General features: G+C 32.6%; 2 protein-coding genes across 4 annotated transcripts; one reads left to right on the top strand and one right to left on the bottom strand.

Moving 5' to 3' along the window:
• Positions 1–6,118: 6,118 nt before the first annotated feature.
• Positions 6,119–10,316, top strand: LOC100780320 (glutamate receptor 2.7). The gene is made up of 5 exons (XM_006583778.4): positions 6,119–6,713; positions 7,031–8,304; positions 8,575–8,881; positions 8,999–9,396; positions 9,697–10,316. Exons 1-5 carry the CDS (start codon positions 6,443–6,445, stop codon positions 10,144–10,146), a joined length of 2,700 nt encoding a protein of 899 aa, XP_006583841.1. The 5' UTR covers positions 6,119–6,442; the 3' UTR covers positions 10,147–10,316.
• Positions 10,317–10,464: 148 nt separating this feature from the next.
• Positions 10,465–20,236, bottom strand: LOC100800145 (apoptosis inhibitor 5-like protein API5). 3 transcript variants are annotated; one of them, XM_003529311.5, is made up of 17 exons: positions 20,039–20,234; positions 19,801–19,901; positions 19,533–19,694; positions 19,000–19,099; positions 18,849–18,914; positions 17,806–17,903; positions 17,639–17,713; positions 17,382–17,531; positions 17,117–17,182; positions 16,961–17,026; positions 16,218–16,328; positions 15,496–15,585; positions 15,313–15,419; positions 11,738–11,852; positions 11,589–11,654; positions 11,361–11,458; positions 10,465–10,958 (listed from the first exon to the last, which is right to left on the bottom strand). In XM_003529311.5, the coding sequence occupies exons 2-17, from the start codon at positions 19,885–19,887 to the stop codon at positions 10,763–10,765; spliced, it is 1,653 nt and encodes a 550-aa protein (XP_003529359.1). In that variant the 5' UTR covers positions 19,888–19,901; positions 20,039–20,234; the 3' UTR covers positions 10,465–10,762. The 3 variants fall into 3 exon arrangements, with proteins under 3 accessions (XP_003529359.1, XP_040873291.1, XP_040873292.1); XM_041017357.1 differs by having other exon boundaries at positions 16,961–17,182; positions 20,039–20,236; XM_041017358.1 differs by lacking the exon at positions 20,039–20,234 and having other exon boundaries at positions 19,801–20,032.
• Positions 20,237–25,955: the final 5,719 nt, after the last annotated feature.

The following is a 25,955-nucleotide window of genomic DNA, read 5'->3' as shown; positions in this document are numbered from 1 at the left end:
TAAATTATGCTTTTAATTGTGATTTCATTATCAAGTCAAAGATCAAACTCCAAATCTTAATTAAAAAGATTCAACTATCAAATCACTTGTGTTAATAACTTTTAATTGTCATTACATTATGTTATCACGCGTGAATTGATGTCAGTATTATTTAACCAAAGTACACATATGCACATTTACCTGATATATGTGGGGGGATTAGAATATAGAATGTCACTAACAAAAATTTAGAATCATGTACCGAAATATAATTAATGGCGTGTCTCCATTTGAGGAGTTCTTCTTCCCCTAACACTCAATTTTTTAGACTAAAATTTATGTTTTGAACTTCCAATCATACATATAATAAGCACATGGTGACAGTCTATAGTATATGCCCTTGTATGAGGTTTAAACTTTGTACAAAAGGTATCTTTAAGATTCACAACTGTAAAGTTTTAGGTTTAGTGGAGTCTTTATAATTTTGTCCACAAATGTTTGGAAAGGCAACAATAGGGACATAGTCATTTAGACATCCTAACAATTCAATTTAGACATCCTAATGCATATATAAATCACACCAAATATAATTTCAATTTACATATAAACGCAATTTTTAATAGCAACTAAATAATACAAACTAGCTAATAATATGAACAAAATCATGGTTCAAGTATAATCTAAAAAAAAAAAGCAAAAAAAACAAAATACACAGCAAAACATGATCCGCGAAAGAAGTTTCGCAGGATCTTCCGCGAGAAGGAAATGTACCCTGCGGAAGAAGCTTCCACAGGTTCTTCCGCGACAACAAAATGTAGCCTGCGGAAGAAGGTTCTGCAGGATCTTCCGCTGGATCCGCGGAAGACAACGTTCTTCCGCTGGACCAGGCGGAAGATCCTGCAGAACCTTCTTTCGTAGGAATCCGCGGAAGAACCTTCCACATTTCTTTCGCATGACCCCGCGGAAGAACACCTTCTTCCACTACAGTACCCAAAAGCCACTTTCACACGCGCGGAAGAACCTTCGTCTTCAACCTCCACCACCACAGGTCACTAATGTCGTCTATCCTAAGGTTCCTACGGCCATTTACGCCATTCAAACAGATACGAGGAGGTTAGAAGACTAACCTTGATGGCGGAAGAAACAAACAACAGCTTCAATGGAGGATGCCAACTTCAGGGGAGAACGAGATGAGATTCAAATGAAGGGAACCAAATTTGAAATGGAGAAGCAAATGAGGGCATGGAGGAAGAAGGGAATAAGCCAATATCGGGAAAGAAGAAGCACGAATGGAGATTGTTGGGTGCACGCGGAAGAAGAAACAAGCGCGGAAGCAAGGGGAAGAAGAAACAAGCACGGAAGAAAAAGCGTTTTTTTTTAAAATATATTAACTTTTATTTTTTAAATGAAAGGTATTTTGGGTACTTCATTGAATTGCTGGATGCACAGGGGTGCACCTAGCAACGCCCGTCAGTGAATTATAGAAAACAAGTTAATTACACCATCACATGTGACAACCCGTTAAATGGACACTACTCTCTGAGCTAACTATACAGTAGTTAAAACTACTTGATAGATTGGTTAGAAGTTAGAACTTTTCATAACATAGTTATAAAAAAATGGTTAAAACCGTTAACATAATCCCTTTTTAAAATAATTATTTCTTGAGGTAAATTCTCATTAACAAAAATAATAATTTTTAGAATAATATTATGTTTTGCTTTTAGTTACACTGAGAGTTGCATTAGGAGTAATGTCTAGTGAACATAGGAGTAATTTTTATAAACTATGTAATTCTAACATATTATGAGTTACACAATGGACAAAACATACCCACAGTATTATAGGTACTGTTTTTACTGGTGCACTATTATCTAATAGCACATGTACTATTTTTTTCATGTCACCAACCTAACAGTTAACACCGTAACATAATAGAATAACACTAAAAATAGTACATATGATATTGTATGTAAGTTTTGTCCTTACACAATAAATCATTTGCCAAATCAAGGTTTAAAGTGACTGGAAGTCATCCTCGAGGGAGTTCAACGGTCATGGCTCAATTTCATTTTCCGTGATAGACAGGATTCCTAGCTCTCTAGTTAATTAAAATTTAGAATGGGACAGACCCTTTCTGATCACTTGTGAAATATATTAAGAGTCTCTGTCATGAGGATTCCCGGAATCTTTTTAAAACTCCAAATCTGTCGTTATGAACTCGAGTTTCCATATATCATCCAGATTCAGTGCACTGAAAATTCTTAATATTGACATCAACTATAATGACTTTCTTGCTTGAAAATTAAACCTATACCTTTCTTTAATAGTTTTAAGAAATGTTCTACTTTGTGTATATGGTCTGTAAATAAAAGTAAAAGAAGTATGCCTGACTTTTTTTTGTAAAAAATAATATTGTCAAAATGTAATAATATCACATAAAATTAAAAGAAAAGTATATGTAATTTTTCAAATAATTTTTTAATATATAATTAATAATACTGAACTTAAATTAATAAAATAAATATTTCTTTTAAACTATGTTGTACACTTTCTTTGTATTTGTTCAATGTGTTATCGAACTTCTGTATTAATGAAAAAATAATGTCATTTGAAGAATTTTCATACAAGTTTTTCAACAAATGCATGATGGTGATAGAAAAAAATTGAACCCAGATGCATTTAATTTCAATACTATTCCTAAGGCACTATCAAGATTAAATATATTCCTTAAAAAAATCATGATTAAATAGATAAATATGAAACTTACCATTTATTACTTTTATTTCTCTTTAGTAGTCTATGAGGAGGCTATTATATATAAATAATTACATTACAAACTCCTTGAAACTAATAATTTGTTTACACACAAAATAAAAGAAAACGCAGATTAATTTATCATGTGAGTTATCTCCTTTTATTATTGATACACTTTCATTTTTTTACAACTCATTAATAAGAAATATCCTCTAATTTATTCACAATTAATCTTCAATGAAAAATCTAATTGATCACCTTGAATAGATTATTTTCTTTCAATTATATTTTTTTCATCCATATAATTTCAACCAAAAATCCTATTTAAAAAAATTGAGTCTAATTTCACTCAAACCAATAACATATTGGTTCTATCTTATTCTTTAATTACACATCAATTGTTCAACAATAATAAAAGTTTTAGATAGAATGAATGAGATATATCATAAATTCAAATTTCGGTGTCATCATTTTAAAAAAAAAGTCCAACAATAAAATATGTATCAATTTATTTCTACGCCCCACCCTATTCAAAAATGAATAATAATATTTAAATATCCTATCATTTCAAATATCCCACCAACTAACATTTTCATTTTTCTTTTACATCTCTCTTCTTACATACTATATCACCTATCATATCTATTTTTTTTCTCTCTCACTAGATGTAAAATAAAATTATATTTTGGATGTCCAACAATATTTTTCCTTGGATTTTTTTTTACTTTGTATATAAATCTAGGTCTTGGAGGAAGAAGCTATAAATAATAGCTTTTTGTGTTACATGTTGCCCTGAAAATCTCCATAGACACTGAAACCTACGCATCCACAACTAATTAATAGTGCTGCTACGTTACTTAATTAGTCTTCTAAATTTGTTGATGAATACATACCTATTTGTGGCTGGATTGTGTATCAGCTATATTGAACTGCTTAAAATAAAGATTTCGATCAATTATTTTCACTCTCCTAAGTCCTAACATATATTCTATTATATCCACAATGACGACGTCAATACCAACATCGCTGCTATGACTTTCAGTTCTTTTAAGCCAGCTTCATAACCGCGTAATTTGTGGAGAAAAGAAACGTACGTGTTTTGCTGTAGAGAATCTGATCTGAAAAGAAAAATTTACGATCTCCTTTCCTTTTTAATTGTGGAATTTTTGGCAAAATTTTATTTTTATTTATCTCATTTATAAAGTTTAAAATTTTACTAATTACTTTTTTTTTATCAATTACACTATTCTCTGTTAATCTTTAATTAATTTACACATACATTTACTGTAGAATAAAAAAGATCAAATAAGAATTTCTACAATTATTTTATTAAAATCAAGAAAATTATTTTATTTTTTGATTTCTAGGTAACAATCTTAAAAGACATATAAAAAAGAAATGAAAGGAGTATTAAAAAGTTATCTGCACCTATTGAACAAAGAGTATATACCATGACATTGGGACGGGTTGATCAAGGAATTCAAATCTAATATACTTAGACTAATGACATGTGTGATAAACGGTGTATTCATAGTAAATAGTATAAGGAATTTTCAAGTTATTATTTAATTGCAAATTGACATATTATGCTATAATGTTATCATATACACGTAAATTTGTTTAAGCATGGGTTTAAATTAACTGGTTTAAGTAGTGATGATATTTAATGGCACTACACCTCCACCAATGAATGTAACTTGCATGGTTAATAGATCAATAAATGCATAAAAAATAAGTGGGTATCTGGTTAATAGATTTCACAAAATGAAGAGCATAAAAAAATTATCAAGTAGTACATCTTTAAGTAAGTATATATTTGTTATAATTAGAACCTAAAAGAATCCATTTATTTTAATATAAAGTTTCAAAGTGAGTATTTGCTTGCAGGGTCCATTGAATCCATATTTTGATTTATTTTATCATACAATAGTAAAGTATTCATTAACTTTATTAATAATTAATTTTGTTAAAAAACTTAATTAATTACATTTAATAAAATTTCTTTTCTCAATACCGCACAAAGCTCCACTTAAGAAATCCTAGTTTTACTTAAATGAATGAATGTTGGTAGTCCATATCCTAACGTTTATATTAAATATTTTCTCTCTTTTTATTTTTTTTTAACTTATATTAATGTAATTTTGAACTGGTCTATCTATGAAGTGGTAATTAATAATACCTAATATATAGTTGCGCTCTTCTAGATCCCATAAGCCCCATGTGACTTTCCATTCAAAGTCTCTAATCTATGAAGGTTCAGAGCAATTTTGCAAAATCTTTTCTGTTGTCCGGTTCAATTTTCTGCATCGTTTAAATTGACGATTACCGTTCAAGCATCGATCCTATTATTGGTTTCTAAGACCAACCCCTTTTGTTAATGTACATCTTGTGCTCACAAGTTGGTCCAACATTACGTGGATCTAAAGATGGAGTATTTTTAATATTATCTATATAAATAATATATATATATATATATATATATATATATTAAAATTATTAAAGATTAATATATAAAATTTATCTTTTTGAGATTTTGAGAAATCAAAAATACATACTATATCATAATTAATTTTATTTAACAGTTCCTTTTCAATCAATAATAAGTTAATCTATTTAAAAAGAAATGAGACATTATTCATTTTATATACTATTATGAAATTGCTAACATTATTTTATTAGCATATATGTTTTTTATTTTTAGAAAACAACTCTTTTGTATAATTTTGTCAATTAAGAGTATCATTTTTAACTTCTGTAATTTCATTTGAAAATTTCAATTATTAAAATAAATGTAAGTTTTCCATTATTGAAAGTACGTTTTTTCATTTATTCTAATAGTTGTGCTGTTAAAAAAGCCAAATAGAGTACTGAAAGAAAAAGAAAATTAGGCAAAAGCTACTTAATATTATTTGAATTAGAATTTTCGAATATTGACAATGCAAATAATAAGTGTAATAGATTTTTGAAGTTTACCATTAAGAAATGGTTAATAATAAAAGAATGTATATTTGAAGGCTTAAATATGAATTTAATCACGGTAAGTTTGAGTTTTTTTTTCATTTTTAACACATAAATTTGTATTTTTTTAATTTGAATTTCTAAAACCCAAACTTATAGAGATTAAAAAAATTACAGAAATCAAAATTGAAAAAAAGAAACATGAGCTTACATCAACTTAATTCATATTTAAGTCTATATTTCAATTAAGATTAATAGTGTTAAAAGTCAATAAATGATATAAATAGAATAATTACTAATTAACATAGAAAAATGAAAAAATGAAATTGAAAGGAAAAAAACATCTTCACTTTTAAATATTATTTTCCACTATTGAATGGTATTTTTTATTACAATATTAATGATAAATTTGGACACCTTATTCATTTGGAACCTTATTGAGGCCAGGAATGGCTACGTGTATATACCTCTTCTCACACCCAACTTGTCTTATAGTATGAAGTCAAGACTCAAAACTGCATAATTGACCGGATCAAACCTCAAATTCCAGCCCCACTAGAAGAATCCTTGGGGTCCACTCCAGTGTTATATTGCTATATATATTTCCTCCTTCCATTGCATCTTTCTTCAAAAGTTTACTCATATATTAGCACATCGCATTGTATGAAACTATGTCATGAGAAACCAGTGCATGCACAAATTTTACAACAAATGCTTACAGATCATGAGCAAAAGAAATTAAAGCAAAATGAATTTTCCATCCACTATTCCTCTTGCATTTCCTACCTATTTGTTCATTTTCTTTGTTCTAGTTAATTGCTACCAAGGTGAGGCTACAAATGGAGACAACAAGGTTATATCTATAGGTGCAATAATTGATGTTAACTCTCGGGTTGGGAAAGAACAGCTTGTAGCCATGGACCTTGCAGCTCAAAGTTACAATAACACTTCCAAGAGCCACAAGATGGCTCTTCATTTTCAGGAACCCACCAAAGATCCCTTCAGACCCACTTCTCTTGGTTAGTGATATCAATCATTTACCAAGAGAAAATTATTAAAAAAAAAAAATCCATGCTTTTATGGTTTGGACAAAACTTAGATGCAGATTCTTACGTATTTTTTGTGCAGTTTTCCAATAAGAATTAGAGTTTCCCCTTGATAATTTCCGTAGCTGACGTCTAGTTAAAAGCCAGCATAGGTTTCTGAGGTGAAACTCTTATTCTGGTTGGAAAGCAGTATATAAGAAAGTGCATCTTAGATTTTTTTTCTCCAATTTGCTTTAACCTTGTAACTATGTGAAGAATTGAATGTAATTATGTAAACCTATTTCTTGCAGCTAGAAAGATGATTAAAACGCAGAAGGCGCAAGTGATTATAGGAATGCACGCATGGACAGAAGCAGCTTCAGTGGCTGAATTAGGACGCAAAACTCAAGTTCCGGTCATATCCTTTGCAGCACCTACCATTACCCCACCATTGCTGCCAACTCGCCTGCCATTCTCGGTAAGAATGGCCAACGATGGTACTGCATATGCAAAATGTGTTGCAGATATGGTACGTGTTTATAGTTGGCAGAGAGTAGTAGTCATTAATGAAGAGGGAGATTATGAGATGCTAGCACTGCTATCTGAGACCCTCCAAGAGGTTGGTTCAATGATTGAGTACCGTTTAGCTCTTCCATCACCTTCTTATCGAACTAATCCTGGAGAGTTCATACGCGAAGAGTTGAATAAGTTGATTAAAAATACACAATCCCGGGTGTTCATTGTTCTGCAATCATCATTAGAAATGGTGATTCATTTGTTCAGAGAAGCTGCACAATTGGGACTTGTGGATGGAGAATCGGCTTGGATAATCCCAGAGAGAATAACAAATTTGCTTGACTCTGTCAACAAGTCTTCTATTTCCTACATGGAAGGAGCTTTAGGAATCAAGACCTACTACTCTGAAGATAGCAGTGAGTATCAAGATTTTGAGGCTCAGTTCCGGAAATCTTTTCGGGCCAAGTATCCTGAGGAGGATAACCGCGATCCGGGATTTTACGCTCTGCAAGCATATGATAGCATTAAAATTGTTGCACAAGCAATAGACAGAATGGCCAGTGGCAGAAAGACTTTGTTAACCGAAATACTGTCTAGCAATTTCCTTGGCTTGAGTGGAGAAATTCGATTCGAAGAAGCGCAACTCTTGCCAAATCCTACCTTCAGGATTGTAAATGTAGATAAGAAGAGTTACAGAGAATTAGACTTCTGGACTCTAAAACGTGGGTTCATCACTAACCTCACTACAGAACAAGGTTCAAATAGTGTTTCTAGGAACACAGAAAGTTTAAGTGCCGTAGTAATATGGCCAGGGAAACTAAATAGAGTTCCAAAAGGATGGAATCTGCCTACTAAACAAAAGCCAATGCAAATAGCAGTTCCTGGAAGAACCTCCTTTTCCAGGTTTGTCAAGGTTGATCGTGATGAGCTTACTAATTCATATAAATATAGTGGATTCTGCATTGAAATTTTTGAGAAGGTGTTAGACATTTTGGGGTATGATCTGCCGTATGAGTTTCATCCCATCAATGGAACCTATAGCGATCTGGTTCAACTTGTCTATAACAAGGTAAAGCCTCATTACTCATTCTACTGTGCCCCTTATTTCTTGTATATATTGTTAAATATGCTTTTATTTTGCTCACGTCACACACCTATCTGAACAAGTTCCTTTACAATCAGCAAAATAAGTAAAAGAATAAAACAGTCACTGATCCTAATGTTTGGTTCCTGTTAATTTTGAACTCTAGATATAATTTTTCTATAAAAAAAAAATTATTGCTTGACTAACCTAATATTTTTATGATTATCATGTGGTTTAATAATGATGAAATGGAAGACTTATGAAGCAGTTATTGGAGACACGACCATAACAGAAGCCAGATTGCAATATGTAGACTTTACTGTGCCATATGCAGAATCAGGATTGTCAATGATAGTTACAGAAAAGTCCAACGAATCCACATGGATGTTTATGAAGCCCTTCACCTGGCAAATGTGGGTGGCAACTGGGGCCGTGTTGACTTACACAATGGTAGTTGTGTGGTACCTGGAGCGGGAACCAAATCCTGAGTTTCAAGGCAATTGGAAAAGCCAAGTCAGCACTGCTCTTATGTTTACCTTCTCCTCTCTATTCTTTGCTCACAGTAAGTATCACCCTCATGCTTCAATTAACAACAATGATCAACTTTAGTTATGAAAAGAAGTGTTAGAAATACCAATTTCCATGAAACTGAATTGATGCCAATGGTTTGATGTTGCAGGGGAGAAAATCCATAACGACTTATCTCGCGTGGTGATGGTATCATGGCTGTTTCTAGTGTTGATTCTTAACTCAAGCTACACTGCTAGTCTTTCTTCCATGCTCACAATTCAACGACTGCAACCAAATGTGACAGACATCCTGTGCCTGAAGAAGTACAACATGAAAATTGGTTGTGACGGAGATTCGTTTGTTAGAACATACCTGGAGAAAGTCGAACAATTCAAGCCAGAGAACATCATAAACATGGATAATGAATACAGCTATGAAGATGCATTCAAAAACAACTCAATAGCAGCTGCTTTTCTCGAACTCCCTTATGAGAAAGTATATATGAGTAAATACTGCAAGGGATACTCTGCCTCTGTACCTACCACCAAATTCGGAGGACTGGGATTTGTAAGTAACACTAGAATTCTTCGAAAAACTATGATAATATGTCGAACTAACTGTTTTCTACAAGGAAACAGAACCAAACGCCATTCTTATAATGTAATAGCATCTTCTGTCGTTTGTCGTTTATATAAGAAACAAATAAATAGATTAGTTTGATCCTAATTGTAATAAACATTGATCTATTTTTAGATGGTATTAATTTTAATTTTCTTTCATATCTTTAATTCTATTATAAATGCCTTATATCTTTCACAAAATTAACCAATTCATTTCCACTTATTTCCTATTAATCTCATGATGCAGATGTTCCAGAAAGGCTCGCCAGTGGCCAGAGATGTTTCCAAAGCTATACTGAGGCTCTTGGAGCAGGGAGAACTGAGGATGTTAGAAGACAAATGGATGAACGATGCAGGAGACTGCTCCAACAATTCGCCCTCAGAGAGTACAGAAAGTTTGAGGCTTGGAAGTTTCTGGGTTCTGTACGTGATCTCTGGTGCCACTTCTACAATTTGTTTTCTACTTTATACAATCCAGTTGCTGAAAACTAGACAACCAACCCATGATGATGCACAAGAACGTAATGGCAATCCAGGTGATGAAAACCGATGGAAAAGGATAGTTATAATTGCTAAGCAGATTTATAGCAGAAAGCATGCGACAGTGACACCCGTTCCTCACCAGCCCCAGGCTCCACAATTACCAGATATCATAACAGTGTCTTCGCCACCAACTGTTGCTATTCAAAACTCTTGATCATCTAGCACACATGTAACCAACAATTAAGTTTTTTCATTCAACTCTAGATCTAGGAAGGTAACTTGGGAAGGAAAGTATTTCAGTCAGTACCCATTTTTACTATCCTGCTTTTGTACCTTAGTCACTAACTTTAAAAAATCAAATCATTTTCAGAACATCAGAAGCTATATGAACCTTGTAAATTGTTTATTGTAATGGGTAGGAAGTGAATGTATTTAGATTGACATTGTTAAGGGCAACTGTACAAGGAACTTAACCATTTAATTTCATATTGCCTGAAACGGGTAACATCCCAGTACGAGATACGGTCTTCCATTTCCATTAAAATGCACTCGTCATTAAAATTACATGCATACATACCAACGAACATAAGTTCCGTCAGCTAGTCCCATCTGCTGCTTGCAACAAATGGATTGGAAAATGATCAATAACTCAGCATTCTACATGAACAACCTTAGTAAAAAGTACGACTAAATTAAAATTTCATCATCCGCTATAATCAAAAAGTCAAAACTTCCACTGACAAAGAATTGTAATACATTAACAGGTCCTATTTGTATTCTGGTACAGTCTGGTGAAGTCTGATGTTTTCTACATCACATCTGCAACAAAGTTACCGATACCCTCCTCCTCTTCCTCTTCCACGACCACCCCAGCCCCGGCCTCTGCCCCTCATACCTCCTCTCCCACCACCAGATAATCCTTCCAGCGCTCTATTGACTAGTTGATTTTGCAAACCACCAGCACCTCGACCTTTCTTTGATGCAATATTGTTGGACCCATTGGCAGCATTAGCAGGCCGTTTTGCTCTGCAGAAGTTTAAACTAAATAGATGAGCTGATCAATGTAAATTATTTCTGTAGTCCCAATTCCCAATCCAAATGAGATGTTTAAAAAATCAAATTCCGTATAAAAACTGTCAATTAGGCCAATCATTAAGAGACAATGAAACAAGTTACTCTGGTGGAAAACGAACAAGAGTGTGTTTGGATAGGATAAGCTTTGTAAAAAGGTGCTTTATGGTATAACTTAGAACTTTTCTTCAGAAACTACTTTTTTCTAGCATCTGGTATAAATTCATTTGTTCTCTAGAGAAAGTTATCTAACTATTACAAATTTTTTATTTATTAAAATCACTCTTATTTTATTAAAAAAATCCCCAAACAAAAAAATTCTAAAATGATCTTTATTAAAATAAAAAGATAACATACCCAGCAGCTGGTGCAGTAGATGCTGCTTTTGTTGCTTCTTTCCAAGAGAGATTGATTCTCTTATCTCCAATAAAAGAAGGCACTTTGGCGTGCAATGGCTAATCACACAAACCAAATAATTAAATAAGAGAAAAAAGGGGAGAGGGGGAAGTCAATCAATTAAAAATCATGCAACTAATAAGTCAACAACTTAATTGCTAAAGTAAAAAAATGTAGCATCACTCTTACCTTTGTCATTGTCAAAATGTTATTGCAAGTCCGCAACCCAGTTGTAGCATTCTGCTTTTTAGTTTTCTACAAAATAATGTAAAAATGTAAGCATAATATGTCATAATAAGAGAAAGGCAAGACAAAAAAAACATCGAACAAGAACTCACAATTTTTTCCTTTTCTTCATCAGTTTTAGCACCTGCCATAGATTTGTTGTTTTCATCCATTCCTTGAGTTAATTTCTTGATTGTAGCCCGGGTGAACTCCTCAACATTATTCAATCTAATAAAAGAAAATAAACCAAAAATGTGACCACAAAACAATAAAAACGACTTCAACACTAAAGAGAGGTAAAACAACGAAAAGTATACTAAACAATGGAATAGTTGCAACCAGTCAAATCAGCTACTTTCTCCCTTCCCAAAGCCAAACTATTGTAAACTTAAAAGATAAAGGACAACAAGATCCACACTACAATGACAAAGACAGTCATGAACAGAAGTGAGTTTCTGGACCAAACCAGATTTTGCTACAACCTTGCACATAAGTTTGTTTATAGTTTATAGTGATACTCTGCAAATAGCCACTTAATCATAAAATCTGAATCGGACCTTGTTGCTCATTGCATGCCTCATACAATTCTCATGTCTTGAACACACGACAGATATTGCTTAAACTTTGGACACAATTGACACCATAACTAAAAATGAACTCAATAAGAGAATTTGCAGGAATGTGCAATAGATGCATATATCTGGAGAATGGTGGAAATATTGAGGAAGTAAGCAGCAATTGTGTTGAAAAGGTAAAGGGAAATAGCATGAATTTTCACAAATTAAGTCAAGTTAATCTGCTCTGCTCCCAGCTGATAAATAGAAAGAAATAAAAAAGAACAAAGAAACTAACAGTCATAAATACGAAGTTTTAAGAGGATATAATGAAATAAGGAGATCTAACTCGATGGAACCGTATCATTGGAATAACTACATATCCAAGAATACTCATTGCTAGAAATTGCGTACAGGAATTATTTGTAAACCATAATCCCATATCAGTGTATCACTATAAAACTCAGAATACTCACAAACATAACTCTGAAGTCTAATCACCCCAAAACTTGATAAACAAGGCAAAACTATACTTATTGACCTCAAACCATAGTTTGGAAACCTGGACCAACCACACCCCGGTGGCTGGACAAGGTCGAGTCCGTTGCTCGATTGGGCATGCCTTCAACCCAGAACAACCCGGTCGGGTCTGTGGTCAAACCGGTGACCCATCAACCCAGACCGGGTCATTTATCATTTTTCTTTCTATGTGGAGTGCGAAACAGCGTCGTTTTGATTTCTAGGTTTTTGATTTTAGAAACCCTGATCCGTCGTCATCTAGTTCTTGCTTCGTCACAGGCTCGCAGCTTCTAGGTTCCTTCCTCTGGCAGCTTCTCTCGCGGCGCCGTCGTCTGGCGTTCGCCGTCTTCTCATTCTCGCTTTGTCGCAACTTCTCTCACGATGTCGTCATCCATGCTCCGTTGTCCAACGTCCAGCGTCCCAAAGTTATAATTCTTCTCTAAACTGCATTTGCTTCTTCTCTCTCATCAAAGCAAAGACTGCTACATGTTTGTTTTAAGGCAAATTCAGATTTTGGTTTTTTCCATTTTGTTCCTTCATATTTTTCCAATGTTTGTGATTGTGTGTGACTGTATGTGCTTGCGTGTGTTGTTTGGTATCTTGAGCAGGCCTAAATAAATAACTTATTATGAAACCTCGTAGTCGTACTGTTACCCCCTTTCCCTTATTGCGCGAAAAGGATTATTGAACTGTTACGTTTGGCAATTGAAAATCCTATTGCAGATGTGGTGCTCTGTTTGCTTATGGGATTTCCATAATTCTAATGCATGGCAATGTGAACAGCACTTGTCAATAGGAAGAGAGAAGCTTGCATGCTCAGGAACACAGTTCTGAACTTCTGATATTAATTGGAAGCCAATAATACGAGACCTTTTTAAGGGTGATAACCAAGCTCAAATAACTTTTGAACGGTTGAACCCGTATTATTATGTAACGAGTGTGATGTTACAACACTAAAATTAGCTTTGTTAGTGCATATATTATTTTATAGTGAGGAGGGACAGCCCAGGCATGCTCGTATGCCCACTCATAATTATGGGATAACATGTAACTTCTTTGATTCATATTTTTCTGTATTTTGTTGAATAAGTTTCCTATCCTTTCTAATGGACAAGGAATGAAAAGAACAAAGTTTGTCTGAATGTACTTGTGTTTTTAGCAGTGATTGCATTGATATAATGGTTGTTAATTAGTTTTAACTTTTAAGGCTATATTAGCATTTTGAATACATTTGATGTGTGATGGCTGAATGCCATGAATAGAATTTGATTGTTGGGAATTTATTCTAGTAACTTCCAAATGATGCTGGGAGATTGTGCAAGGGCTTTGAATCATTTAACTATCATATTTGTTCTTAACAATGAAATGAATTTCATGGAAATCCCATCTGATGGCAGTAGCTACTCAAGTTTTTTACTATGTTAGATTTTGTTATGGGTTGGGTTCCTTTGATCTCTCTTACTCTTTGATTCATTAATGAAGGTAGGAAAGATTTGTGAGATACTATAAACTTTTGAAAGTAATAAAAATATATAAGAAATTTCTGAATGAATAACATGCAGACAATTCCTCTTAAAACATGTTTAAAGCCACATGAGCATTCTGAATATGTCTGATGTATTTGAAACTACTATAATATGACTAAGAATCTATCTGTGATAACTGATAACTGATAATGCTCAATGGGTTTGCCTTCGTGAGATATTTCTCTTATGTCTAAGTATTTGAGTGTACCTTTTAAGGTTTGTTTAAAAGCTCTATTTTAAAATTATGTTTGAATATTTTATGCATTAATTTAGCAATGTGGATTTAAGACAGGTATAAAAAAATTATATTTTTTTATTACAAAAAGTGACTCACTGGTTCGACCACTAACCCAGTGCCATGACCAGGTCAGTTTTTAAAACTATGCCTCAAACAATTATTGGACACTACCCAAGAATACCATAGAAAAAGTATTAAGCTAATGCATTAAAAGATAATGCCCGGACACATTATCTCTATGACAAGCATGTTTGGACCTTACATATAGAAGTTCAAGTTCAAACACAGAAAATTATTGTATAATTCAATAATTCATAATCTAATGATGACCCTAAGCTAAAAAATGATATATGGATGAGCATCCAAAAGAAACCCCCAGCACAGCTTTTATCCCTTAGGTCTTAACAACGGTACATATCTGAGTTTTTAAGAGGAAAAGTTCTTCTCTTTTTCTCAAAAGCTCTTTAGGAAGCTACCAAACAAAAAAGAAAAGAAAAAAATTCAAAAATAAGTTGAACCAAATACGAACATAATTGGTTCACTTTGCTTATCTACGTAAGTAACAATATTATCCCCCTAAACTTGGAAGTTCTTGGATTTGATTCTACCTGGGGGCTTTCACTGGTAGGTCATTCTAAGTGCTACTGTAAGCCTTCATCAAGACTTGCAGCATGCGCTATCTTTGGAATTGGGCAACCTCCCCCTAAACTTTTGTAATACTTGCATATATGATAAAAACTAAATTATATTTATATTAAAAATACAAACCAAAGAATGGGTGAATTAAAGATACAAACCAGAGAATAGGTGAATAGTTTACTACAAAAATCTATCAAAAGAAAAGATGATACCTCTCAGTAAAATCATTATAATGCTCTGAAAAGTCCTCTCCAAGCCTATCAGATGGCTGGCCAGTAACAATTTTATATCCACATAAACTATTTGTCGCATTAGGAACCTACATCACCAAGTTCAATTATGCACCACATATAACTACTATCACATATTAGCTTAGACAAGGAAAGATAACCCACCTTATGAGCTAAGTGATGAAATGTGTACAACAAGCACTCAACATAGGTAAAATTCATCTCTTCTCCAGTCTTCTTCCAAGTCATGTATTTCTGAAAAAAGGAAAGCAAACAGCTTAATGAAAACAGCGAGAGTAAATGATATTGAATCATTTAATTGAAACATTAAATAAATTGATATATTAATCCATGACACATTGTGTTTAAATAGATTTAATTCTCCAAAGATCATTCACAACAGTTAACTACATCACTACTTTGAATTTGACTCAACAAGGAAACTAATTGTGCAAAATTTGGGTTTACATCAATCAAAATAAGGAGATTAATGTGATCAGATGGTGCAAATAATTTTGAAGGGCTGAGGCAATGGAAATCCAATATTTTGGTGGTCAAGCATTAATTTGTAGCTCAAAATATAATGCAGCAGACAACGAGCATGAACAGAAATGAAATTATATGAATAACATTACCAATTTATAACTACAATTTTAAAAGATAGATGACCTACAACAGTAACTTCAAGAAAAAAAATGGATTTAAGACTAAACCAAGCTAGCCACATCAAAAACACACTTCTGCTAGTCGACAATGTGCTTGGAAATAACAGCATAAAGCCATAAACTAAAATAAACATAAAAATTTGATGTTGACATGGCAGAAAACATACTACTATATCCAACACATTGAATGTGCCATATGCCAATTTGCAACTAAAGATTTACCTTCAGCAACTGAACAATAGAAGGAAGCATTTGGCGTGAGTCTTGTGGTGTTGTATAAGGTGAAAATTCTGCAAGGCTTCTGAGTAAATCTACCTTCCGTTCTCCAGGAAGCTGACAAGAAATAAAATAATGCATGCGAATAAGTTTCTCAACAACCAAAAGAAAACCCTCAATTATAGAAAATTATTAACATAATTCCAACAAGATTCCATTAATCAAAAACATTCACCAGCTAATACAAGATCTAGAAAGCTAACCAGTAAAATTACCATAGATAAGATTCCTTATTTATATTTTATAATCAAACAACTTGAAATTACACAACAGATGAGGCGACCAGTTATGTACTGAAGTTGGAACAGGTAATATGCTAAGTCCAAAAGCAAATATGTTTTTTTGAACGGTGCCTGCTAAATATAAAGGAATAAAGAGTTGCCTAAATTAATATCTTGCAATTCAACAATGGCTATAAGATTTCATGCTAATAAATGTTCGATTTACCTGAAAGACATTCATGAGCGCCAAAATTATATCACATATTTTAACAGTTAGATTTGCAAATTTAGTATTTTATAGAAGATTAATGAGTAATCATATCAATTTATGGCTACAACCAATGGCAAGAGGCAGAAAGTAAAAAGCTTACATGCTAGGTTCAAAACTAAAGGAAGAATATTAAATGGGTAGAACAAATATTAAAAATACATGTTTATTCTTTCAAACTAAAAGATCTGAAGTAATACCTGGTCAAAAACAGATATTATATATTTGTTTATATAGTTGAGAAATTTGTTGCTTGATGCACCCCTCTGCAAGGAAAAAAAATGATTCTGTTGAAGGAAAAACTTGACAGAAAACAACGAGAAGATAAACACTTGAACAGTATAAAAAGTCCTTACCACAACAAATGGAAGTGCCATGTGAAGGCAAGATATCAACCGGTCAATATGATCTGCATCTGATACCTAAAAATTGCCATTTAAAAACCATTACATGAGACCCCAAAACGAAATCTATACTACTTACACTACTTAATAACTTCAGCCAGCAGTAAAAAATCAAGAGACCATTTTACTAATACAAAACAGATTTCTCTTACATATAAAATGATTGTATTTGCGTGCTCAACTGGATGAAAGAAAAGAAAAAAAGAATAATAATTACATTGAACTGTGCATCTAAATCAGCTTGCCCTTCAATGATTCCAATAAGCTCTTTCATCCGCTCAGCCGGAGCCTTTTCTCCAAATAGGCTCAAACTCTTCAGAAAATCCATAAACATTCGAAATTCTATGCCAGTAACATCTTCTAAACTCTGCAATTAAATTATCACAACATATATCATGAATACTAATAGATTAAACACTAATAGATTAACAACTGAATTCATAAAAAATAATGAGGGAAGGCAATTATGAATACCTTTTTAATGAGATCAGTTATGTGTCTTTCCATTTCCTCCTGTGGTTTCAACAATTCAGCTTTGATAGGGAAAACCTATAATGAAGATATTTAGTATTCAGTATTCACTTCCATTTTCAAAAAGAAATAAAATAAAGGGCTCATTAATCAAACATTTATCTGCTTACCTTATCTCGAACAAAGTTTATAACTTTCTCACGAATAACATCATCCGTGCTTGGCTCTTCAACACTGCCAATGTGCTTAAACAAAGCCGTCAAAGAAGCTGCATTGACAATTAAACCATCAGGAGACAACCAAAATGCAGCACTAATTATAAATGTCAAGATTCTAAGCATATTTGTGATAATTGTCAAAAACTTAAGCATTCACGGGTAAAAAGTTCGGGTGTATGTACAACACTCAAAGCATTAGCCTAACTCTGCACCATCAGTTTGGCATGCAACATTTTCACAAAATTATTGGACTTCCACAATTAATCTCACTGTTACATATGTTTTTAAGTTTTATTACCACCAAGGTGCAGGTGGTCATCTTTTATTGGAAGCATTAAATAAAAACATTACCCATAATTTTAAATACAGCAAATTATTCAGGGCACAATAACATCAATAGGATCTCAGCCATAGTGAAACTAATGTTCTCAGAGAAAAAGTATATCTCAATGTACGTCTTATGCCCACTGAATAGGTACTACATAAGAGTAGTGTTAGAATGGCATGCATTTTCTTTCTCTGGTTTATATGGATGATAGATTGACCAGTTTTATTTACACTGCAAGGGAAAGAATTGCAGAAAGATCAAATTGCATGTACCACAAACTTAAAAAGTTAAAAGATCAAGAAGTTTGAGACACAAAGTTCTCGAATTCAAATTCATTCAGTTTACTATCATACTAGAAGATTGGAGATATACTTCTATTACATGATGATATACAACATGCAGTTAAACACTTGTCAATCATCATACTAGTGCAATACCAAGATTATAAGTTATTTTGCTTTAGCATTGATGAACTGAAGTTCCTTATAAACTATTTAGATGAGTTCAACAGAATGTCAATCAATCAACCCCATTCCTTCTACGTTTGGGGCTTTGGAAAGTGGTAACTTCCAGTGACAAGGCTCCAAAGAGATTTCCAAACACACCCTTAACCCCAACAATATCTGACAAAGATATTCTCACTGAACATAAAGATATATCAAAGTACCTTTGACATCCTGCCTCAGCAAAGACATAAGAGCCTTATGTACTGCATCACGCTCCACAAATTCCTCTACAAGAATTAAAGGGGAAAATATCAGAATCATAATCATGGTTAAGTTCTCAACAACGCAAAAACTTCAATGACTTCAACTTACCAGACCCAAGAATTTGCACAAGAATATCAACCATCTTCCCAATATTCTCAGGTGTATCCTTACAAAAAAGAGGCAGACCTCTAATTGCTTGCACTCGAACCTGTACAGCAACAGAAAAACACCAAATAGTGGAAACAAACCTCAGTACATACAGAATTCACGTCATAGAGACAAAACAGAGCAACCAAGATAACAGCAATACAAAAGACTTTTTTCTATCCACTTCCCAGTTCCCAATGTCTCGTTTAATCTCAACAAATGGCACTATTTTCCTTCCTGTGTATCCCTCACTAACTCTCTTCAGTTCAACTTCCCTTATTAATTTAGCTTTTAGCCTGACGAACCAACACAACCCTGAACCACAAGGCTTGCCATTACTAACACTTAGATAGAGCACCATAGTAACAAGATAGTTTTCCATTTTGAAACAGAACACCATTCCTCAGCCACCGCCACACACACACACATACAGAATCACAAATTATATCATACGCATATTATATTAGATGTAATTAGAGGAGCAAAATACACACCCCGAGTTCTTCAGCCTCAACCAAATCAAGATGTGCATCGAGAGCAGGGCTAGAAAGGTCAGGAAAGAACTTGTAGAACCTGGGAATCAGCTGTGCAGCGAGCTGCTTCGCCTTCACACTCGTCTTCGCCGCATCTATGATTCCCTGGTAATCCTGCACATTCTGCCAGAACCACAAAAAACGATACAAAACCCTAATTCCAAACTCGAACATCACAATCCAAAACCCTAGAACAATTGAACCGAAAATCGAAGAGCGAATTCCGAACCTGCGACTTGTCCTTGGCATTGTTGAGTTGCTCGCCGTATTCGTAGAGCTTCTCGATGAAAGCAGCCTCTTCGGCAGGATCAGACATTGGAACGCACGTTTCTGCAATTGCGATAGGTGATTTTTCGTATGCGATTGCGATTGTAACGTTGATTGGGTTCGAATTGAAGAACGAAATCAACGCAAAAAGGGAAAATCAAAGAGAGTTTTGTGAAGTGTTGAGAGAGAGAGTAACTGACCTAACTAGTGAATGGAGACGATAGTGTTGTTGAGTTGAATTAGTAGGGAACGATTCCGTGGTGCGAGGTCAAGTAAGCTCTTCGATGGGGACGAGTTTCCCTTACCTCACTGAACACGCCACACGACACAACGTAAACACAGTTTACAGTAAACTATAAACAGTAGCCAGCGCCTCTTCTCTCCTCTTATGACTTATCTCTCCGCTGACGTAAAACTCTGTATATATAAGACGACATGTCGTTTCTCCCAGGTGCCTTAAACGGCGAGAATTGACCAAACCTTTTTTTTTTATGTAGGACTATTTTACCTATTAGAGATAAATAAAAAAATAAATAAAAACAAGGAACATCCTCTCTTTTAAAATAAAAAAAAAAACTAAGGAGCATTGACCAATAGTTGGAGAGTAATTTCATTAAAGCGTAAAGATAAGCCATGACAAAATCTTAATCTTAATACTACAAAGGAAAGAAGTTATGCAAGTATGAATTATCCTCCAAACTATAAAAATTTATGCAATAGTCCATTTTCAACCAAATGAAGTCAAAAGCTTAAGGGTTTAGTGTTTAGAAGTTTAAGGGTTAATTATTGATGTGTGTATTGTGAGTTTGAATAGTTTGGGCAACGATTAATGATGTCAAAAGCTTGTATTTGTGAAAAAAATGTTCGAGCAAAAATTTTAAGTTTTAGTCAAGTCACGATTTCTAAGTCAACTAAAATTCGGTAGAATTGAATCTAATCTACATAAATTTAGGCAAAGCCACAATTTTTAGCTCAACACAAATTTAGTCAAGCCATGACTTTTAACTTGGCTAAAATTCAATAGAACTAGATCTGTGCAAATTTAGCCAAGCTACGATTTTTAGCTTAAGCTAAACTTCTGGCTAAAATTAAATTTAGGCAAAATATTTTATTTATCCCTTTATGCTTTCTTGAAAGCTCCCTAGTCAATTCCAAATGTATGCATAATTGTTTTATAAGTCATAAAGAAGAAGTAAATTTGGTTTTCTACTAATGTTATGAAATTCACATTCATATAAGATTTTGGTGTGATAAAAGTAAGAATACAAGGTGTTCGTATATCTTACTATGGTATTCAAACTATATGTGAGTTCATAAGTGTGATGAACATATGAATGGTAAATTTATGATATGGTATCCTCTTTTTGGTGTTGAATGGGTGAATATGAATGTGATGGTGTATGTTGACTGTTGAATGAATTAGCATATCATGCATACATAGATAAATGACATTGCATGTGAGTAGACACGTAAGTTGGGGTGCTAAGAAGACTCTTAACCTAATGCTGAAGGTTTTCATGGTGGCTAACGATGAAAGGACCTACAAAAGGGATGAATGGGTGAATCCCTAGATAGGTTAAGGTTTTTTGCAAGCTTTATTGAGGTAAGTCACTATCCATGCTTATTCATTTTTTATAAAATCACACTTCTTCTGCAAGGTTAATTTGAGTCTCTCTGGATGATCAAGGTGTGACTATGTTAAGGGATGTGCTTGAATTAATTGCTCAAAAGGTTAAATCTCCTTAAAGAGTTAGCATGACATAACATGATACTTAGACACATGCATTTACAATTTATGACTTGAGAATTATGTATTACTTGATGAGTCATGTAAGTATATTGATATTGGAAATGTGAAGGATTTCTATATCTTTTTTTAAAATGGTAAATTTATAATATTTCTCTTATATTATGTTTCTTTTAAAATGAGTTTACCCTTGCGTTTTCTATTGAACTATGATGATTGTGTTATTTGACAGGGAGTAAATTATGATATAGCTTAAGGAATATGTCACCCATGATTGATGTGGAGTTGGTGATGGGCTTAAGGGTGAGATATGACCCTTAGTTATTTATTTATGTTTTATTTTAGTGGAGACTAATTTAAGGTTTATGTATGATTATAAAATTGTGTTGTATTTATTCCCTTAATGGGACCCTTGAGATTTGTTTTGGAGATTTATTATGATGTAATGTGTAATGTTTATATGACATGCTAGGAATCTTGAAAAATTCTTATTTATTTTCATTAATTAAACTAATTCAAGAACTTTTAAAATGACTAAAAGTTAATCTTTCTGCATTAAAGTCTTAGTATTTTATTTAATGGCATCCAAAGTCATAACAGTAAAAATAATCAAATGTGTAATTACTTAATGCATTGTCATTCATGAAGAAGGTCTACAAGTTTCTTTTCCTTGCTCAAACTATAAAAAAATCCAATTAATACTATTTAATATTATGTATCTTAAGTCTTAACTCAATGTTTCAATTGTCTATTTAATTTGCATGTGGCCGGAAAGGAGTTCCAATATTCACGTTACCATTGAAAATTAGTGACAATTTGCAAACTAACAATATTTGACTACAACATCTTTCAATTCTTGCCTCTTCACCTTATTTATCTCATTCTAATCATATGGGCGCAAACATACATTTCTCAAATTCGGTTCTATAATTTTTCAAGTTATTACGTCTCTAACTAAAAAAAAAATAACATTCTATATTTGATTGTCTCAGTGGCATATCAACCTATCTTTCATGTTGATCAAGATTCCATCACTGACTTATAAAAAAAAAATTTCTTTGTGAATTGTAGAGCTCATTTTTAAGATTATACACTTTTTCAATTATTTGTTTATTCTTTTTTATAATTTGTGGTTGGCTAGTGATTAAATATTGTAATTTTTTATTTCTTTAAGATTATATCTTTATCTTTAAATTCATTTATTGCATTTCTTAATTAGTATGCAATTTATACTTCTTTTCACTTCATTCCTTTGTTCGTCTTTTGTTATATTCAGAAGTACATTATGATGAGATGCAATCATTCAATATTATTTACCATTGCTTTAGGTTTTTGGCATCGTTCAGATATTTTTAGTGTTGTTTTTTGTTCAATGAATGTTTGACAAATACATTAATATACAAAATGGTAGCTTAGAATGTATATTTGACACCCACCATGTATAAGGAAAAATGAAATAAGTACACTTGTCAATGAAATTGTGATCAATTTAGGGTTTTGTATTTTACTAATACACTTATGATCTTTAATGTCACCTTTTGTGAGGAGCAAGCTCAATAACTTGTACACAAACAACAACAATTTAGGTATTAATTGAAATAAACAAAAAAAATTGGAAGGCAAAATTTACCATGCTCACAAAAAATATCTAACCTATAAATTTTTATTTTTTGTTGATCCTTCTAAGGAGTGACGAGAGTTGCTTTATTTTACTTCATAACATAGATCTTTCATTTTCATAAAGATGTTTCCTTTTAGCAAATTATGCGTTCTATAATCACCAACAACTATTGGTAGTATTATTTTTTAGAATTTGGACACCAATTAGGATTCCCAAATAAACAAAGGGGATAGAAATTTTTTTACAATTCAATAACTCCACATATATCTTTATCACTCTTTCCCCCACACCAATATAACACCAAAATTAATTTTTTTAAAAATAACCTTTAAATCCAACATTAATTCAAAGCTTCACAAGGCATTTGATAGCATAAACAAACCTCAACACATACATAATTTAGTTCATGAATTTAGGTAGATTTGAGGAGTAAATGATGAGTCACACATGGCACCAAAAATTAACTTGCGACTTGTGTGAAAAAAGAAATCTAAGACTAACTTAAGAATGATTTCATTAATTAAAATCATTGTTTGTCATCATATTAAATCTATATTTTTTATTCAAATTTAGTTTTAAGTTCTTTTAAAATTGAGACGTTATATGCAAATGATGTCTATCGTGTGCAAAGAATATGAAAACTTGATATCTTAATTTTATCTAAATTTTTTATAATTACTGCCTCATCTCATTTTCTTAAGTTGTTGTTATTATTATTATTATTATTATTATTATTATTATTATTATTATTATTTGTCACCATCAATTTACCACATTATCAATTTTATATTTCCATTGCAAATAGTGAAAATATCATCCCACTTGAATTAGAAACTCGTGAAAAATAAAAATAGAGCAATCAAGACATGACACAAGGACAAAAAGAAAAAGAAGAATAAGCAATTAAAACATTTAAAGCATGATCTACACCAAGGAGAGTTCCAAAATATCTTGGCAAGACCATCGATGTTTGGAATTTTCTTTTTCATAAAATTTGGAGTATTGTTCTAAATCCATTTAGTTGTTCAGTTCACCACTATCACTTATTTCAACTTTAATTATCCATCCATCTTTATAAGGTTTTCAGTTGACTTGTAAGAAAAAAATGTAGGACAACATGAAAACACTTGGTGTTGATAAAAAAAACTTATTGCAATATTTCAACATTACATAGGCACAATGATTCAAGTGTGTAGCATGTAAAAACTAGAAAGTACAGGAAGGAGAAAAATAGTTAATGCACATAAACTCAGTATACACATCTTTTCTTTCACGTAAAAATTTCTTTACGAATTATGCAATAAAACTCAATAAAGCAAAAAATTTATTAAGCATTTTATTAACTTCAACCACTTTTCTTGTAATAGAACAATTAATATCACTAGTTGTCTTCACACTTTCAGTTGCACCAAAACTTCCTCCTTGTGTTACAACTACTCCCACTTATAGCAATTCAACATCACCCAAATGATCTTAGTCATAACCAATTATGCCAATCGTAGCAGAATTTCCATCAACCTTCACCCACTCATGAGAATCAACATACTTCAAATCTTTAACAACTAGAGGTATAACATAGAAGAAGCCAAGAAGACAATATAGAGGAATAACTAAAAGTCAATGAATATGATCTTTGAATGTAAAGTGTTCTTGTTCATATTTTGAAGCCATTATGAAATACAATAAATTACACTAGAAGGGATGTTGAACAGTGTATTAGTCAAAATATAAATTTTTTGAAATGAACGATGTTATAATAAACAAGTTGATAAGAATCTTCGTCCAATAACTCGGAGTGGATTGTCGTCCATTGGTGTGTAAAACTTATTTTCAAGTGAAAAACTTGTGTGTAGAATGTGTCAATAATAGACTTTAAAATACTTTGATAAGTTAAAGAAGAGTAGTAAAAATATTTTGTTTTATTCTAGTCCAATCAACCTGAGCTACATTCAATTCTTCTTTGTCAACTAGTAAAGAGTTCTACTAATCAAACTTGATTACAACAAGTATTTTTTTCTGTCAATTCTGGCTTACAAGTATTATTAAGGCCACTACGGACACAACCCTTAGACTCTCTCTGAATCTAAGAACACTCAAGTATTATTTTGTCACTAAGTCACTCTTAACTTTTACAAACAAAAGTTTATACAAAATCACAGATTCTTTGTAACACTCAATCAAGTGAGTTTACAATGAGGTTCTAATCTTTCACTAGTACTTTATATATTACAAAGGACAAACACTCTTAAGCTTAATGTATTTCTCAATATTTTTTTTCTTTTCTCTTGTTTCTTGATTCACGACTCTTGTTTTTCTATGTACATTTTTCGTCATTCTTCAATCTTTGATGTCGTATTTATAGGTAGAGAGATGGTCATAGCTCTAGAAAGTATCTTTGGGATTTAATAATATGACCGTTGAACAGATTGATCTTGTTTCCTGATATAAACAGATATTGCGTGTTTATATTTAATAGGATTAGGACTTTCCTTATTTGTCATTCATAGCTCAATATGACCGTTATACATATAAAAGGAAATTAAGGATAAATTCACAAATTTGTTCCTTTTAAATAAGCTTATATAAGCTGAAATAAATTAATAATTCAAATAAAATGTTTATTTCATTTGGATGGATTGAACGAGTTGTAGACGAGGTATCCACTAATGGATAAGTCTCACTTGATGTTGCTTATAGTCATCAAACCTATTGACTTACATGCAACAAAGTGGTTAACACAAATTTATAT

Source organism: Glycine max, chromosome 7 (assembly GCF_000004515.6).
Source record: "Glycine max cultivar Williams 82 chromosome 7, Glycine_max_v4.0, whole genome shotgun sequence".
In the NCBI taxonomy this organism is placed as follows: domain Eukaryota; kingdom Viridiplantae; phylum Streptophyta; class Magnoliopsida; order Fabales; family Fabaceae; genus Glycine; species Glycine max.
This window is presented reverse-complemented; position numbering and strand designations above follow the sequence as displayed.

Bases quoted from the DNA above. Each gene is read 5' to 3' on its own strand.
- LOC100800145 (XM_041017357.1), bottom strand. From the start codon at position 19,887: ATGTCTGATCCTGCCGAAGAGGCTGCTTTCATCGAGAAGCTCTACGAA. The intron at 16,329-16,960 runs GTATTACTTCAG...ATTTCTTGTCAG, and splicing joins TAATATCTGTTTTTGACCAG to CTTCCTGGAGAACGGAAGGT. The intron at 11,655-11,737 runs GTGAGTTCTTGT...ATTATTTTGTAG, and splicing joins ATGAAGAAAAGGAAAAAATT to AAAACTAAAAAGCAGAATGC.
- LOC100780320 (XM_006583778.4), top strand. From the start codon at position 6,443: ATGAATTTTCCATCCACTATTCCTCTTGCATTTCCTACCTATTTGTTC. The intron at 8,882-8,998 runs GTAAGTATCACC...TTGATGTTGCAG, and splicing joins CTCTCTATTCTTTGCTCACA to GGGAGAAAATCCATAACGAC. The intron at 9,397-9,696 runs GTAAGTAACACT...CTCATGATGCAG, and splicing joins AATTCGGAGGACTGGGATTT to ATGTTCCAGAAAGGCTCGCC.